The 16,974-nt window shown below is 42.0% G+C and overlaps 1 protein-coding gene across 4 annotated transcripts in view; it reads right to left on the bottom strand.

Annotated features, from left to right (window-relative positions):
* Nucleotides 1-16,706, bottom strand: part of LOC134351403 (RNA exonuclease 5-like) — a 62,167-nt gene extending 45,461 nt beyond the window's left edge. For 2 of the 4 annotated variants that reach the window (XM_063057500.1, XM_063057501.1), the window contains exons 1-7: nucleotides 16,652-16,697; nucleotides 13,625-13,767; nucleotides 11,702-11,866; nucleotides 9,897-10,012; nucleotides 6,698-6,824; nucleotides 4,062-4,158; nucleotides 1,284-1,451 (exon numbers count right to left, since the gene is read on the bottom strand). In XM_063057500.1, the coding sequence (XP_062913570.1) occupies nucleotides 1,284-1,451; nucleotides 4,062-4,158; nucleotides 6,698-6,824; nucleotides 9,897-10,012; nucleotides 11,702-11,866; nucleotides 13,625-13,675 (724 nt within the window). In that variant the 5' untranslated portion in view covers nucleotides 13,676-13,767; nucleotides 16,652-16,697. Of the gene's footprint in view, nucleotides 1-1,283; nucleotides 1,452-4,061; nucleotides 4,159-6,697; nucleotides 6,825-9,896; nucleotides 10,013-11,701; nucleotides 11,889-13,624; nucleotides 13,768-16,651 lie in introns of all 4 variants that reach the window. The other 2 variants (XM_063057502.1, XM_063057503.1) reach the window with 2 other exon arrangements.
* Nucleotides 16,707-16,974: the final 268 nt, after the last annotated feature.

Raw genomic sequence — 16,974 nt, 5'->3', positions numbered from 1 at the left:
CCTCAGTATTCATAAGTACTTAGGGACCGGTGGCTTTGTTGCTTTTCAGGTTCCTGATGTGGACCACTTTTATACTGGGAAATTTCCCCATGTCTTCTCTCACAGGTCTCTAGACGATTTGGTTTGTAACCTCCGGTTCAGCAGTACTGTCATAGTTAAGAAGTTCTTGAAAGTGCTCTCTCCGTTGATTGTTCTTTTCATCCATTGAGCACAGGGGGTTTAATCCAAAGTAACTTCAACCATAGACTGCTTTGGCGGCACTGAAGAAGACTCTCGTTTCACCAGAGTCTGCCAGTCTCTGGATTTCCAGGGCTTTCTCGCTCCACCAAGAATTCTTTAGCTCCCTCGCCCTGTGCTGGGCATTTGCCTTGGCAATGAAGTAAGCTTCTCTTTTGAGAGCTACCATGACAAAGACAGGCATAGTTGTTGAAAATCATCATCCGTTGAATGTGCCAGTACAGCCTTCCATCGTCCGCGGAGAAGGATCTCAGACTTGCAGGAAGCTGATGGTTGGCCAGGGAGTACTGATGTCTCCGACGTATTTATGAGACATGGATGACCTACGGCAGACACCTGAAGATGATGAAAACAAAACTAATACTGTCCCCACAAGCTCATCCCAAGTCGCACTGAACAAGCATCAGCATCTTCTCATAGACCAACCACCCCAGCAATGAGGTCCTGGTTATTCTCAGCCAGCTCCACTGGGGCAGGCCATGTTACTTGCACGCCATTTCCACATTCCCAAAAAGACATGTCACAGTAGATTGGTAAGGCGGCTGGGGAAAAGATTGAAAGATGGAGGAAAGTAATAGGGAGATGCTGGAGTGACGGGTGCATACCAGGGGTGATGGTAGAGGCAGGTATCTAAGGGACATTTGCGAGACTCTTGGAAAGGCACATGGATGAAAGGAAAATGAAAGGCTATGTGGGAGGAAAGGGTTAGATTGATCTTGGAGTAGGTTATAAGGTCAGCATATCATTATGACCGAAATGCCTGAACAGTGCTGTAGTGTTCTACGTTCTATGATGTGCTCAAAGCCTCTGAAAAAAATGCAACACTTCCATTGTCTCCTGAGAATTTATGGTCCATGTAGAGAATGAGGTATTGTGAACTTCAAGGTGATGCATCAGAAGTGCTTAAAAACTATACACCTTGACAGCCATCTGTGGAAGAGTCTATGGTTCCCTCATAATAGTCACATCTGTACCCACACAACCATGGTGGAAGCAGAACATTCTCAATCATAAGCCTGTAAAAAATAGATTAGAAATATACTCACCTGCAACAGGGTAACCATTCTGAATCATGTCCTCTTTACTAAGCAGGTAGCGCGTCAACCCTTGCTTTTCTCTGCCATATTTAATAATGATGGGATGATTATCAAGATCAGATGATCCACAACCTTCATCCTCTGCCATAAGGAAATGCCCATTCACAACAGGATTGCCTTAAATAAAAAGCAAGACTCCTTTAGTGATTTTCTTAACTGAATGTAAAAGTACCCATCTGATGTGACCTTAACCCCAAGTTCGATGTTCTACCCACTGTCCCCTTTTAAGATCATATGATATATTTGTGTTTTAATTTGACAATAATTTACATGAATAATTGCTATAGGGCTGGGTCTACCTCACAAATTACTATGGATATGTGGTACTAGTTACTCGTGAAACTGTGTGATTGTCTTGCATTCAGGAATATCCTGAACAACCAGCTATGCAATTATTGTGGTACGGTAGCGCTGTGTATGCGCTGAGCAAGAATGACAACTGAGTAGTGGATTAGACATTTTAACTGAGCCATATTAGTAATGGTACACATTGGACAAGCTACAGTGCAGGGGCGACAAACTGAGCCTGCTGAGACGAAAACGTGTGCCAGTGCCAAAAGAGAGTGCCTCTCGCATGTAGAAGGCCCAGTAGACTTACTGCACAATCGACTGGCCACATGCGCACATGCCATATACCCACAATCAACCTGATCCGGTTCTGGTAGCATGATGGTTAAATTACTGACTGTCAATGAAGAAGCCTGGATAATAATCCGATGACAGTAGCTCTAATCTCACTGGGACCAGGAAGTTTAAATTAATTTTAGTAAAAGTGCACGACTAACGGTAACTATAAACCTATCAACTGTATTTAAAAACCTGTCTGGTTCACTGACATAACCTCTCAGGCCTACGTAAGACTTCAGAGCCATAACAACGTGGCTGACTCTTTTCTGTCCTCCCGGACAGCAAGCCACAGACTTAAAGGCCTCATCTCAAATTCCTACATGAAATGGATTAAATTTAAAGGCAGGCCAAAATAGGATCAGATTCTTAAGAGCACTGAAACAGACCCTTTGGAACACTTTGTCCATATCAGTCATGAAGTACTTAAAGTACTTATCTATAATAATCCACCTTTCTAGCATCTCACTCAAAGTTTTCTATGCAATAGCATTTCAATACTTCTTAAATGTTTTAAGCGTACTTGTTACCACCACCCATCCACGCAGTGCATTCTATATTTCAACCATTGCTTGAGATGAAGAAAACTTCTCCTCAAATCCCCTAGCCCTTAACTTAAACTTGGGTGCTCTAGTTATAGACAACATTCTACCTCCTACCAGCAAGTCAATTTTAGATGTTTTGTTTCAGTTTGCCAAACTGGCCTGGATCCCATGTGTACCTACTTTTTGTATCGGTCTCCTATGGGATACCTTAACAAATGCCTTTCTGAAGTCTATGCAGACTACACTGATGAACCTCATTAGTCAATTTCTTGAAAAATTATTTCAAATTAGTAGACAGGGCCTCCCTTCAGCAAAGCTATTCTTACTATCTCTGATCAAGTCCTGCCTCTCTGGGTGCAGAGTAAACTGTGGCTCAGAATATTTTTCTATTAGTTTCCTTGCCATCGAGATTAGACTCACCAGACTAAAAATTTGTGGCTCATCTTCACTACTCTTCTTGACTAAAGGCATCACATTTGCCATTCTATGGTGATTTGGTACCTCTTTTGTGGCCATGGAAATGAAATTTTCTGTCTGACCCGATAATACCTGTTTAACAGCCAGGGATAGATCCCACTAGACCGTGGGGATTTATCCACCTTTTAAACCAGCTAGGATATCTCATACCTCCTCCTTTTTGGAGCAATTTGTTTTATTACTGTGAAACTTGATTTCCCCTCCCCCATGGTAAATGTAGAAGTCTTCACTTAAGATATCACCATTTTCCCTCATCTCCACATAAATGTTGTCATTCTGGGGTTAATGGGTCCTATTCCTTCCCTGGTTACCCTCTTGCTGTTAATGAGATGAGTCAATAAAAATTTACTGAGTTGAATGGAGTGTTGGTTGAATTAGTTCAATCTCGCGTAGAGCCTCGAAACATGAGGAGAATACCCACGTGTTATTTCTTTTTGCATTCGTTCGTTATGCGCTACATTGTATGACGTGGCCGATAATGCTCTTAATTATGACAATGATTGCTCTTGGCAAATTTTTCTATAGAAGTGGTTTGTCATTGGCTTCTTCTGAGCTATGTCTTTACAAGATGGGTGACCCCAGTCGTTATCAGTACTCTTCAGAGCAGGACTTGTGAGATGCACCAGCTGCTCATATGACCATCCACCACCTGCTTCCATGGCTTCATGTGACCCTGATCAGGTGGTATCTAAGCAGGTTCTACACCTTGTCCAAGGGTGACCTGCAGGCTAGTGGAGGAAGGAGACCCTTACACCTCCTTTGGGGTATCTTCACCCCGCGACTCAATATCATTATCTTTCACAATCTGACCTTCTAGCTTACAGCATTTGACTTGCACACTACATTATCTTTTGTTAACACTAATAGCTACAAATGGTCTTAGTTCAGATGAGGGACTTCCTATGTCACATCACGGAGTAGTAAATTGTTGGTGTGGAACTGGGTCAAACCAGGTGAGATTAGTTTCCTATCTTGAAGAATAACGAAGCAATGAGAATTTCTTCAGATAACAGCTCAAGAGAACTTGCATAACAAATTAACAAAATGCATACAAGAATATTTTATGAGACTATTTCATTACCATTGCCTATTAATCCCCTGCATTCACATGATGGTGTGTTCTCGATTCCAAAGATATGATGCAGAAAATCCTGAGAAGGAGGGGGCATGCTGAATCTCTGGAAAGAAATAAAGATGTGAGTAAGAGTGGTAAAGTATTATCAAAGCATTTAGTTGTCTTCTGAGTACTGGGCATAAACTGCAAAGAATTGTTTGTTTTACTGTGACTATTTTCTAATGTCTTCCTGTAAGGTACAAATTAATATTCATCATAGTAGAAGATCAATTTTTTCAATACGACTTTGCAGCTTTTAGGCACTTGGGGAAGTGGTCAATGTATTAACCTATGAACATATGAGGAGTGTTTAATAGTTGTGGGCCCGTACTTGCTGGAGTTTAGAAGAATGGGGGAGGGGTAATCGCATTGAAACCTATCGAATATTTAAAGTCCCAGGTAGAGTAGATGTGGAGAGCAAGCTTTCTATAGTAGAAGAGTCTAGGACCAGAGGGCACAGCCTCAGAATACAAGGAAGTCCCTTTACAGCAGAGATGAGAAGGAATTTCTTTAGCCAGAGAGTGGTGAATCACTGCCACAGGCTGCCGTGAAGGAAAGATTATCGGATAAATTTGAAGCGCAGGTTGACGTGTTCTTGAATTGTAAGGGCATCAAAGGAGAAAGGGGTGGAGAGAGATAATATATCAGCTATGATAGAATGGCGGAGCAGACTCGATGAGCCAAATGGCATAATTCTGCTGCTATGTTTTTTGGTCTTATCTGAATGGATATGGGATTAATGAAAGAAAGTTGCTCCTAGTCAAAAAAAAAACAGCCAGTCTTATTGAATGGCAGAGAAGGTGCATTGAGCTGAAAGGCCTCCTCCCACTCCGACTTCCTATGTTTGTAATCACACAAGCTAATCCAGAAACAAGTTCAAATTCGGGATCTTCCATTGGGGAAATTTAACTTCAGTTGATTAAACAAATACAGAATTGGTAATGTAGCAAAAGTGACCACTAAAACTAATGAATTATACAAACCCAGTGTGGTTCACTGATTTCCTTTATGGAAAAAAATCAATTTGCATTGCCTCAGCAACATTTCTTAAATGCAAACCACTCGAAAGTATCAAAACAGTACTTGCACATTATCTTTGCCATTTATCTAACCTCCTAAGTCAGCAATTTGCTCTCAGATGCAGGAAGTTCAATATTAATTAACAGTCCTTAATGAGGGACTTACAGCAACTGCCTTCTGCATAGAAAGACCATGATCAACTGAACTTTCAAAGTGTTCAATCTCAACCCTTAATTTCCTTTCACAAATGTCAGGTTAATGGTTTCATAATTCCCTCAATTCTCTTTTATATTTCTTAAGTAGCAGAGCAAGATGTGCAATTTTCCAAGTAAAGGAAAATGTGATCGATTGCCTTGCCCGAAACTGTCCAAGCCCTCTCAGCTAAGTTCATTAATGATAACACCAGAGATTCTGCAGATGCTGGAAATCCATAATAACACACTCAAGATGCTGGTGGAACTCAGCAGGTCAGGCAGCATCTATGGAAAGGAATAGAGAGTCGACATTATGGGCTGAGACCCTTCATCAGGACTGGAAAAGAAGAGTGAAGAAGCCAGAATAAGGAGGTGGGGAGAAGGGAAGGATTAGAAGCTGACAAAGTTGATAGGTGAAGCCAGGTGAGGGGGAAGGTAGGTGGGTAGGATCATTCAGTGGTTGAGAACATTATTCAAGTTCAAGTTTAATTATCATTCAACCATACATGCATATAGCCAGACAAAACAGTGTTCCTCTGGGGCCAAGGTGCAAAATACATTACCAACAGGACACAGCAAATATGGTTACAATTTCAGAAAAACATACAGTCACAAAGAAAAAGAAAAATATAGCTTAAGCCCCTGAATGGCATGACTGCAGATTGTCTGGTCCAACTTGTTCTTCCACTGAGTAAACACTGGAGGGCAGCACTCATAAAACATAGGGGCAGAATTAGGCCTTTCTGCTTATTGAATCTGCTCCGCCATTCTACCATGGCTGATTTACTATCCCACTCAACCCCATTCTTCAGCCTTCTCCCCAAAACCTTTGATGCCTTGAACCTATCAACCTCTGCTTTAAATATACCCAATGACATGATTTCCACAGCTGTCTGCGGCAATGAATTACACAGATTCACCACCCCTGGACTACAGAAATTCCTCCTCATCCTTGTTCTAAAGGGATGTCTTTTGATACTAAGGCTGTGCCATCTGGTCCTTGACTCACAGACTATAGGAAACATCCTCTCCACACCCACTCTATGTAGACCTTTCAATATTTTACAGATTTCGTTTTTCTAAACTTTAGAGAGTACAGGCTTAGAGCCATCTAATGCTCCTCATATGTTAACCCTTGATGTTCTCAATCACTGTTTAAGTAAAATTATTCAAAAATCCAAATTAAACAAAATGGAGCAAATATAAAGCACTGTATTAGGACTTAAGAAGCATATTAATGGTGAAAATGTGACACATTTTGCAGCATGGAGTGGTTAAACTAAATCAAACTGACATATTTACAGGAGATCAGAGGAAACAACAATGAGAGAAATTTAATGGAGATTTATATGGACCAGTTGGATAAAATGTAATAACCCAAATACCTACCCATTTGAACCTTTTCCTCAGCTGCTTAAATTGGAGATAGTATCTGTAGAAGTGCATCTGACTTGCACCATGTAGAACAATGACTGTTACTCCTTTAGTTTGATTTTGCCCATGGATCTGGCACCAACTGTTGGAAGACAATTAGGCTAGTAAGAAAAGTTATTTTCCAATTTATCTGCAATATTCTCCAAAGTAGTACATTAGAAGAAAATTTCTTTATGTCTGACCTTTATATGGAAAGGTGCCAAAGGAAGGCCAGCAATATCATGAAGGATTCCACCTTCTGGAGGGAATTCCTCTCTCCTTTGCCCAGTAGGTTCTGCTTCCCTCCTTCTCCCTGTTCCCTGTTCAGCCCACCCTGCTCTTGGACTGTCTGACCCACTCCCATCAGTGGGGAGGCTACGTAGCATCCATGCCAGGACCCAGACTTAAAAACAGCTACTTTCCTCAAACAGTGAGGCTGATCAACACCTCCACCCATTAACCCACATCACCACACCCCCCACCACTACTTTATTGTTTCCTGTCAGAGTCACATTATGTACAACGTACATAAAATATCAAATGTATTTATATTTATTATGATTTTTAATAAAGTGTTCTTTAATCTTATTGTGCTGCAACAAATCTGGAGTAACAACCATTTTGTTTTCCTTTACACTTGTGCACTGGAAATGACATTAAACCATCTTGAGTCTTACCCTGCAACTGATCACACAAGAACAGTACTGTATTTGAATATGTACAGTAAGGTTTCAATGCAAGCCAGGTGATAGGGCTGCTCTGGTAATAGAAATTCACCCTTGCAGAATTCACCAATCGCTACCCTAAATCTGAGATATGGAATAGAACTGGCTCTCGTGGAACCTGTGTGTCAGTTCTTAATTTTATCTTCAGTTCCCATTCCTTGGTGCAAATGGAGATGATGTGGCTTCACATTAGAGAAAAGTCATGATATGGGCAGTTTTCTGGACACAACCATCCCGTAACGTGGGGGTTGCCTGTAATCCTCTATCTGACCATTGGGAACACCAGGTAATGCTTCCTATACTCCCACAGGACCCAGCAGGGCTCCTATTCCTGCAGCCCCTGAAACCTACTGGGTACTCTGGAGAATTGATGATAATACCGTATGACATCTTAGAAATATGAAACAAGTGTTAGGATATTAATCAAGGATCAATTTCATTCACCATATGCATTTACATGTATTAGGAATTTGCTGTGGTGTGTTGGTGTGACGTGCAACAAATAACATCAACATTCAACAATTATAAAGAAAATAATATAAAAAGCCAATAAAGTAAGAGGTTAAAGGACAGATATAATAAAAAGTAAATAAATATTAGCCATGCATTTACAATAGAGGTTTAAAGAGTCTACAGTTCAGTGATGGGGATAATAGATAGAGTGGGACAGGGGTAGGGGGCTAACTCAAATTGTTGATCAGATTAATTGCCTGGGAGAAGAAACATTTAAGACAGTGTGAAGTTATTGTTTTAATAGCTTGATTGTGCTTTCCAGAAGGGAGCTTTTTGCAGAAGGCAGTCTGCAGGCTGGATAGTGTCCGTAATGATATTTACCTGCCTGCTTCTTTGTAGAACATCCAGTAGCCTAGAAAATCTACTGTTACCAGTGAAATGCCATGCATGGCAGATTATTGTAGTCTTACTTCAAACGGAAAGTTGTATCTTAGTTTCAACTGTTCAAAATTCAATACAACATGCTCTAGTATATAATATTCACCATTTGCTTGTAACATCAACAACTGATTATTATTGTTGGAGATATTAGAAAAAGATAATCGAAAGTGGGTAATTAAAAGCTCTGTCGAAGGAGGATATATCATGCACCATCTTTATGAGGAGAGGCAGAGTGTTAAGGTGAGCCTTGGCATATGAAAACACATCTGCAAATACTGAAGCAACCATAATTCAATGGTGGTGGAAGAAATGATCCTAGAATTAAAGGAACATGTGTCTTATAACATAAGGAGGCTACAGGTATAGGGAGTGACAAGACAATACATACACAGGGGATGGGATACTGGTTAATGCGACAGCAAAAGCCAGGTTGCAGAATATTTTGATTACATCAGTTTTACAAATAGTACTGTAGACTGAAGGTGATTGTTGATGAGAACTTTTGATTAGTGAAACCTAGAAATAACAAGGGCATAAATAAAGGTGTTCAGCGACAGATGAGCTCAGATGTGTGATGCGGCCCAGCAACATTATATTCAATTTACAAGTATTATCAGGAAACTTCCAGTGAATTATTAATTATTCAAATTCAGAAATAAACACAAAATGTTAGAACTCCAGGGTCAAACAGCATCCACATGAGATGAGTTGAGGTCTACTCCTTCATCAATGACTTATTGCTCAAGTCCAATGTTAATGTTAAAGAAATTAAAGACCTTATCTAACTTTATGTCAATACTAAAATTGCAAAATTCATATTCCATAAAGTTGTATATAACTTACTGTTTAAAATCTACCAACATTCTTACATTATTGATGTTAATGTTAGATATCAATACAATGTGAAAAAAAATTTCAAAGCAATTCTAGAACTTGCTAAACAGTAAAAAAGAGAAAACTACTCAATATCAAATTATATGGTATTGCACATCTATACGCACATCATTCTATAGATGAGCAGTAGACAGCATCCTAACATGTTGCATCACTGCCTGGTTTGGAAACTGCACCGTTCAATGCATGTTGGAAAAGGGCAAGCAACATCATGAAGGATCCCACCCACCCTGCTCACGGACTGTTTGTCCCACTCTCATCAGGGAGGAGGCTATGTGCAACCATACTAGGACCACCATACTCAAAAATAAGTTACTTTCCCCAAGCAGTAAGGCCGATCAACATCTTCACCCACTAACTCTACCACTACTTCATTATTTTCCATCAGTCACCTTACATACAGACTAGCGTTACTTTATAGACATACAATCAATGCTATCTTATGTATATATATTTAATGTTTTTTTTTAAATATTACTTGTTTTCTTTTTCTTTAGTGTTGTTTTTTGTGCTGCATTGGATCCAGAGTAACAATATTTTGTTCTCCTTACACTGTGTACAGAAAATGACATAAAACAATCTAAAATTAAATGGGCTCCCATTAAAGACATAGGGAGGCATACCTGACTACTAAAGATTTGGGGAAAATAAGTTTGCATTACCTGGGTGGGGAGATTTTCGTTTCTCTTGATACTGTATAATTTATCAGCTCCCAAAGCTGCTCATGAGTAATGGCACTGTGGTTACTGTTGGACTTGAGAGTGAAAATTGAAACTTCCTAAGAAACATGGAAAAATTATTCAGAAACAGAACTTGCAAAATATTGTCAAATGATCATTTATTTGTTTTGGTACATTAGAAACATGCACTCAGTGGCCACATTATTAGTTATACCAGTTCAGCTGCTCACTACTGCAAATATCTAATCAGCCAATCATGTGTCAGCAACCTGACGTATAAAAGCACGTAGACATGGTCAAACATCAGAATGGGAAAGAAACATGATATAAGTGAGTTTCTCTGTGGAATGTTTGTTGGTGCCAGAGGGATGGTTTAGGTATCTCAGAAACTGAAGATCCCCTGGGATTTTCATGCACAAAAGTCTCTTGAGTTTACAAAGAATGGTGTGAAAAATAAAAGATATACAGTGAGTGGCTGCTCTGTGGGCGAAGATGAGGGCAGAGGAGAACGGCCAGACTGGCTCAAGCTGATGGGAAGGTGGCTTAAATAACCAAATGTTAAACCTTGAAGTGGATAGGCTAGAGCAGCAGAAGACCACACCAGCTTCCACTCCTGTACTTAACAAAGTGGGCATGGAGTTCACATGCCTTAAAACAATAATTCTAAACAGAATTGTGAAGTGTGTTGTCACACATTGTGGAGATTGTAGTTACTGCTGTGAATTCATCAATTTAGAACTTCTAACATAAGAGATACAAGAATAAGTAAATAAACTTTCCAATTATCAGGGTAACATAACCCTGGGAAGACCTCCTAATTCCTGAATGATGTAACTAGGAAGCCAACAGAATAACAAAATGGAAAATCTTTCTAGACGAGGGTCTGCCTTGCGAAGCCAAGATTCTCAATATATTTTTTAACCACTTTCTTGACCTGTCCTGCTATCTTCAAACATTTAACACAGGTCTCCATGTTCCCCAAACTCCTTTGGAATGGTATCATTTAGTCATAGTCATACTTTATTGATCCCGGGGGAAATTGGTTTTCGTTACAGTTGCACCATAAATAATAGTAATAAAACCATAAATAGTTAAATAGTAATATGTAAATTATGCCAGGAAATAAGTCCAAGACCAGCCTATTGGCTCAGTGTGTCTGACCCTCCAAGGGAGGAGTTGTAAAGCTTGATGGCCACAGGCAGGAATGACTTCCTATGACGCTCAGTGTTGCATCTCGGTGGAATGAGTCTCTGGCTGAATGTACTCCTGTGCCCACCCAGTACATTATGTAGTGGATGGGAGACATTGTCCAAGATGGCATGCAACTTGGACAGCATTCTCTTTTCAGACACCTCCGTCAGAGAGTTATTGTTTTGTTCAACTAAAACATCGATGTTTTGGGCCGAGATCCTTCATCAGGACTTGTGCCAGCACATTATATTACTTTGCACTTTCTACATTGCCATGCATCTGATAATTCAACCAGTCTGTCTCTATCCTCTTGAAGATTATCATTCCTCTCCCAAATCTATGCTATTAACAAATTCTGAAATTATTCTCTCACATCCCAGCACATCCTCAGACTATGTTGGTTGCTGACACAAACCAACCGAATCCAGGAGTTTTGATGTACATGTAACAAATAAAGCTAATCTTTATAAGTCCTCAACATATATCACGAAACACACTAAATGATTCTGTATTGCATTATATATTGGCAAAATCACAGTGTACAATTGCAATTGAATAGCTCACTACAAAAGGAGCCGCATTTATAATTTACACACCTTTTCCTCTCCTGGGGTATGTTTGATGCCATTTTCCACAGTGCCTCCATTTTGGACCTTGATTCTCTTGCACTTGCTTGCTTCTAACTTCTTCTCACTCAGTCCTTTGCGTTTGCAGACTCTAGGAATATTAGTAGCCATCTGACCGATTTCACAACTGTGACGCTATGAAGAAACATAGTTTTGCCTAAGTTAACCAGAGAATCAAATCAGTTCAATCAGGAAGAGAACGCAAATCTGATGTATAAAGTAACAGGGAAACAGGGCCTACAGCCCAAGTCATCCATACTAACTAAGCTAGTCCAACTTGCCTGCATTTGCCTCATATGTCTCTGAGTCTTTTAGATCCATATCAATAAGACTGAAATTACAAGGCTGTTGCTGGGATTGTGGACCTGAGTATAGGGGAAAGTTGAATAGATTACAACTTTATTCCCTAGGATGTAGGAAATGAGGGGTGATTTGACAGAGGTATACAAAATTATCAGGGGTATAGGTAGGGTAAATGCAAGAACTGGAGGTCATGAGTTAAACCACTAGGGGAACATGACAGGGAACAGGGTGACATGGTAGTGTAGCGGTCAGCGCAACACCGTTACAACTTGGAGCATCGGAGTTTAGAGTTCAATTCCAACGCTATCTGTAAGGAGTTTGTACGTTTCCCCCTGTGACTGCGTGGGTTTCCTTCGAGTGCTTCTGTTCTCTCCCATGGTCCAAAGGTGTACCGGTTAATAAGTTATTGTAAATTGTCCTGTGATTTAGGCTAGTGTTAAGGTGGGCTGCTGAGTGACACGGCTCGGTGGGCTCGGTGGGCTGGGAGGGCCTGCTCTGCGCTATATCTCTAAATAAATTAAAAATAAAAAAACTTCTTCACTCAGAAGTTGGTGAGAGTGTGGAATAAGCTGCCAGCGGAAGTGGTGGATGCAATTTTGATTTCAATAGTTAGGAGAAATCTCAACAGGTACATGGAAGAGAGGGTATGAAGGGCTATGGTCCAGCTGCAGGTCAATGGAACGAGGCAGAATAATAGTTTGGCATGCACCAAAAGGGCCGAAGGGCCTGTTTCTGTGCTGTAGTGTTCTATGACTCTATGTACCTTTCCGCCTGTTTTTTTTAAGAGATTGTAATTGTACTCGCCTTTACCATTTCCTCTGGCAGCTGATTGAAAGAAATCACTGAAGGGTTTATATTTTGAATGTACAGCAATTCCAATGATCAACAATGACTCACGTGCTTGCTGTAAAGTTGGAGAATGGCAGCCAAAGGACCCAGCCACTAACATTAATTATCAAACTGCTGATACCAAATCAATAATTTTCCAAAATAATCCTCTATTTTAGGAAATATCAGACAAAAGTCAGAAACTAATTCAAATAGTGCAATTCTCCACTATAACACGTTAGTAAATATGTTCAATGTGTCATAATTGAAGTTAGATGATTGTCGATTCACTTGTTGGTTGTTTGTCAGTCATTGATTCTATTCTGTCCTACTGTGAATGCCAGCAAGAAAATGAATCTCAAGGTAGCACATGATGACATATATGTACTTTGATAATAAAGTTACTTTGAACTTTTGAACTTTGAGATTTAACAGACAAGATGCAAAGGAGCAAAATCTGTCAGAGCTGGTACAAAATCTTTTACAACTAAGTTATCCATTTCACCAAGTTTCATGGATATCAAATCATGATACAGTTCCAAAGAATACACTTTCTCTGAACCCCAAGCACTAGACACATTAATTCAACTTCTGACCTGCTCTGTGTAAGGCAATTTTGATTAGGGATATACAGAGAATGACAATGGACCCCAACATCCCAGACCACAAGGATCTCAATCCTACGACACATGAGCCTTGCAGGAGCTGTGCAGTCATCGGTAGCTGTATCAGCCCAGACTATAATCTTTTTCAGTTTCTCACCGTCTCTGGGCAAAGGCCAAGCAGGTGAATGTGCCAGACAGTCATCATCATCAAGCAGTCAATGCAAAGGACACTAGTTCCACAAGCTTACATCCACAGGAAGAGTGGAGGTGGAAATAAAATGGCTCCCACCTGGTCACAGTCTGGGATAAGAAGAAGAAGAAAATGCTGAAAACAGTCAACAGGAAAGACAGTATCCATTCAGAGAGAAAGAGAATTTACTTTGCAGGTTGAAGACCTTTTGTGAAAACCAAATATTGACTCTGTTCCTATCTCCAGAAATGGTGCCGGGCCTGCTAAGTGCTAAGGGGTGTGTGTGTGTGTGTGTGTGTGTGTGTGTGTGTATATGTGTGTGTGTTAGTTAAACATTGTCCATGGGACAAACATTGACTACAGTAGAGGAGATCATGGACTCTCGTCGGAATGGGAAGTGGAATTAAAATGGGTGGCTACTAGGAGATCCTGCTTTTTCTGTCAATCCATGGCCTTCTCTACTGTTGCGATGAAGCTACACTCAGGTTGGAGGAACAACACCTTACATTCTGCCTGGATAGCCTCCAACCTGATGGCATGAACATCGATTTCTTGAAATTCCGGTCATGCCCCCCCCCCCCACTATTCCCCAACCCCCTTTCCCTCTCTCACCTTATCTCCTTGCCTGCCAATCACCTCCCCCTCTGGTGCTCCTCCCCCTTTTCTTTCTTCCGTGGCCTTCTGTCCTGCTGAAGGGTCTCGGCCCAAAACATCAACAGTACAATTTTTCCATAGATGCTGCCTGCTATTCTGAGTTCCTCCAGCATTCTGTGTGTGTTGCTTGGATTTCCAGCAACTGCAGACTTTCTCTTGTGATGTAAATCCCTCGGATTGTCTACACACTGCTCCTGGCTGACCCACGTTTCTGTTTAAATGTAGTGCTGAGTGGCTGCATTTCGGACTTGCAAACTGAGTTGTGAATAGTTCTCAGGAAAGAGCCGGATGGACTCAGTCAGCCAGGCAGCATCTACCGAGAGGAGTGGACAGTTAGCACCTAGGATGGAGACCTTTCATCAGGACTCAGGAACAAAACCCTGTCCTAACCTGGGTAGGAACTATACAATGATCATTGGTTCCAACACACTCCTCGGCCAGTGATCGGAGAAAGATGAGGCCACTCAGCCCCTCAATCCTATCACCCATTCAATAAGCATGGCTGATCTCTTCCATGCCAATTCTCCCTAGCACTCAACTCCCCAATAATAATTTACCCACCTCTTATTTAAACACTCCCAAAGATGTAGATAGTGCTGCCTGTTGTTTTCCAGCACATTCCCATACTGTCAGATCTGAGCACTGGTGTAAGGCCATAACTCACAGGAGCAGAATTGGGCCATTTGGCTCATCAAGTCTGCTCTGCCATTCGATCATGCCTGATTTATTTATCCATCTTAACCCCAATTATCCCTGTAACCTCAACATCCCTACTAAACAAGAGCCTTCAATCTCTGCTTTAAATACACCCAATGAATTAGCTTCACAGCTGTCAGTGGCAGCAAATTCCACAGATTTACCATCCTCTGACTAAAGAAATTCCTCCTTATCTTTGTCCTGTTGGGACATCTATTCTAAAGGTGTTAGCTGTGGTCTTAGACTCTCCAACTGCTGTACACATCCTTTCCATATCCACTCTACCCAGGCAACACACACAACACGCTGGAGGAACTCAGCAGGTCGGGCAGCATCCGTGGAAACAAACAGTCAATGTTTTGGGTAAACACAGCAGGCCAGGCTGAGACCCTTCATCAGGACTAACTGAAGGAAGAGCTAGTAAGAGATTTGTAAGTGGGAGGGGGAGATTCAAAATGATAGGAGAAGACAGGAGGGGGAGGGATGGAGCCAAGAGTTGGACAGTTGATTGGCAAAAGGGATATGAGAGGATCATGGGACAGGAGGCCTAGGGGAGAAAGAAAAGGGGGAGGGAGAAAATCAGAGGATGGGCAAAGGGTATAGCGAGGGGGACAGAGGGAGAAAAAGGAGAGAGAGAGAAAAAGAATGTGTGTATATAAATAAATAATGGTTGGGTTCCAAGGGGGAGGTGGGGCATGAGCGGAAGCTTGAGAAGTCATTCCAGCATCTGCAGATTTCCTCGTGTTTGAGTCAATGTTTCGGGCCAAGACCCTTCGTCAGGACTGAAGAGGGAGGGGGCAGGGGCTCTATAAAGAAGGTGGGGGGGTGGGTTGGAAGGAGAGGCTGGTAGGTGCCAGGTGAAAAACCAGTAAAGGGAAAGATAAAAGGGTGGGGGAGGGGAAGCAGGCAAGGTGAAGAAGGAATAGGAGAAAGCACAATGGGTAGCAGAAGGAGGCGGAACCATGAGGGAGGTGATAGACGCAAACAACAGGAATTCTGCAGATGCTGGAAATTCAAGCAACACACATCAAAGTTGCTGGTGAACGCAGCAGGCCAGGCAGCACCTCTAGGAAGAGGTACAGTCGACGTTTCAGGCCGAGACTTGCTGCGTTCACCAGCAACTTTGATGTGTGTTGGGAGGTGATAAACAGCTGGAGGAGGGGGCAGAGTGACATAGGGATAGGGGAAGGGGGCGGAGGGAATTACCAGAAGTTGGAGAATTCTATGTTCATACCAAGGGGCTGGAGACTACCTAGACGGTATATGAGGTGTTGCTCCTCCAACCTGAGTTTAGCCTCATCATGGCAGTAGAGGAGGCCATGTATGGACATATCTCAATGGGAATGTGAAGCAGAGTTGAAGTGGGTGGCAACCGGGAGATCCTGTCTGTTGTGGCGGACGGACACCGTACCCAGGGCTTTCAGTATTCGGTAAGTTTCAATGAGTTCCAGTCATCCAGCGGGTACAGACCCAGACAGCATTTAAACGCTCCTCATACAGTAACCCTTCTCGCTCCCATAAACCATCTCAAACACCAACACACGGTGCCCAAACCGTTCACATTTGTTACCATGACCACCCTGAGCGCTGCCCTGCCGGATTTTAACACCCTTCAAACTGACTAATACAGCGGGACAGACTCACCTTAACAACCGGCGGACCGCCACCGAAACAACGTGCTGCCGCCGGCTAACGTCACAGCCCGGCTAGACCGATGACGTCACCATCCCGCTGTCCAACCATCGCTCCAACACGGTCCCGCTCCCGCCTTACGTCAACGCCCCTCTGTCCAACCATCGCCGGTCACCGACCCAGTTTAGCTCCGCCCCGTGACGTTACAGCCCGCTCTCCCGTCTCAGCCCCTTCCCTGGTGATGTCACTGCCCCGCCGTCCCCCCCACTTTGCTCCCAGGCATCACCAATTCATCGACGATCGCTTCGATCGCGACGGATGTGACGTTAAAGCAA

This window comes from Mobula hypostoma, chromosome 9, assembly GCF_963921235.1.
Source record: "Mobula hypostoma chromosome 9, sMobHyp1.1, whole genome shotgun sequence".
NCBI lineage: Eukaryota > Metazoa > Chordata > Chondrichthyes > Myliobatiformes > Myliobatidae > Mobula > Mobula hypostoma.
Note: the sequence above shows the minus strand (reverse complement) of the source record. Positions and strands in the feature narration are given on the sequence as shown.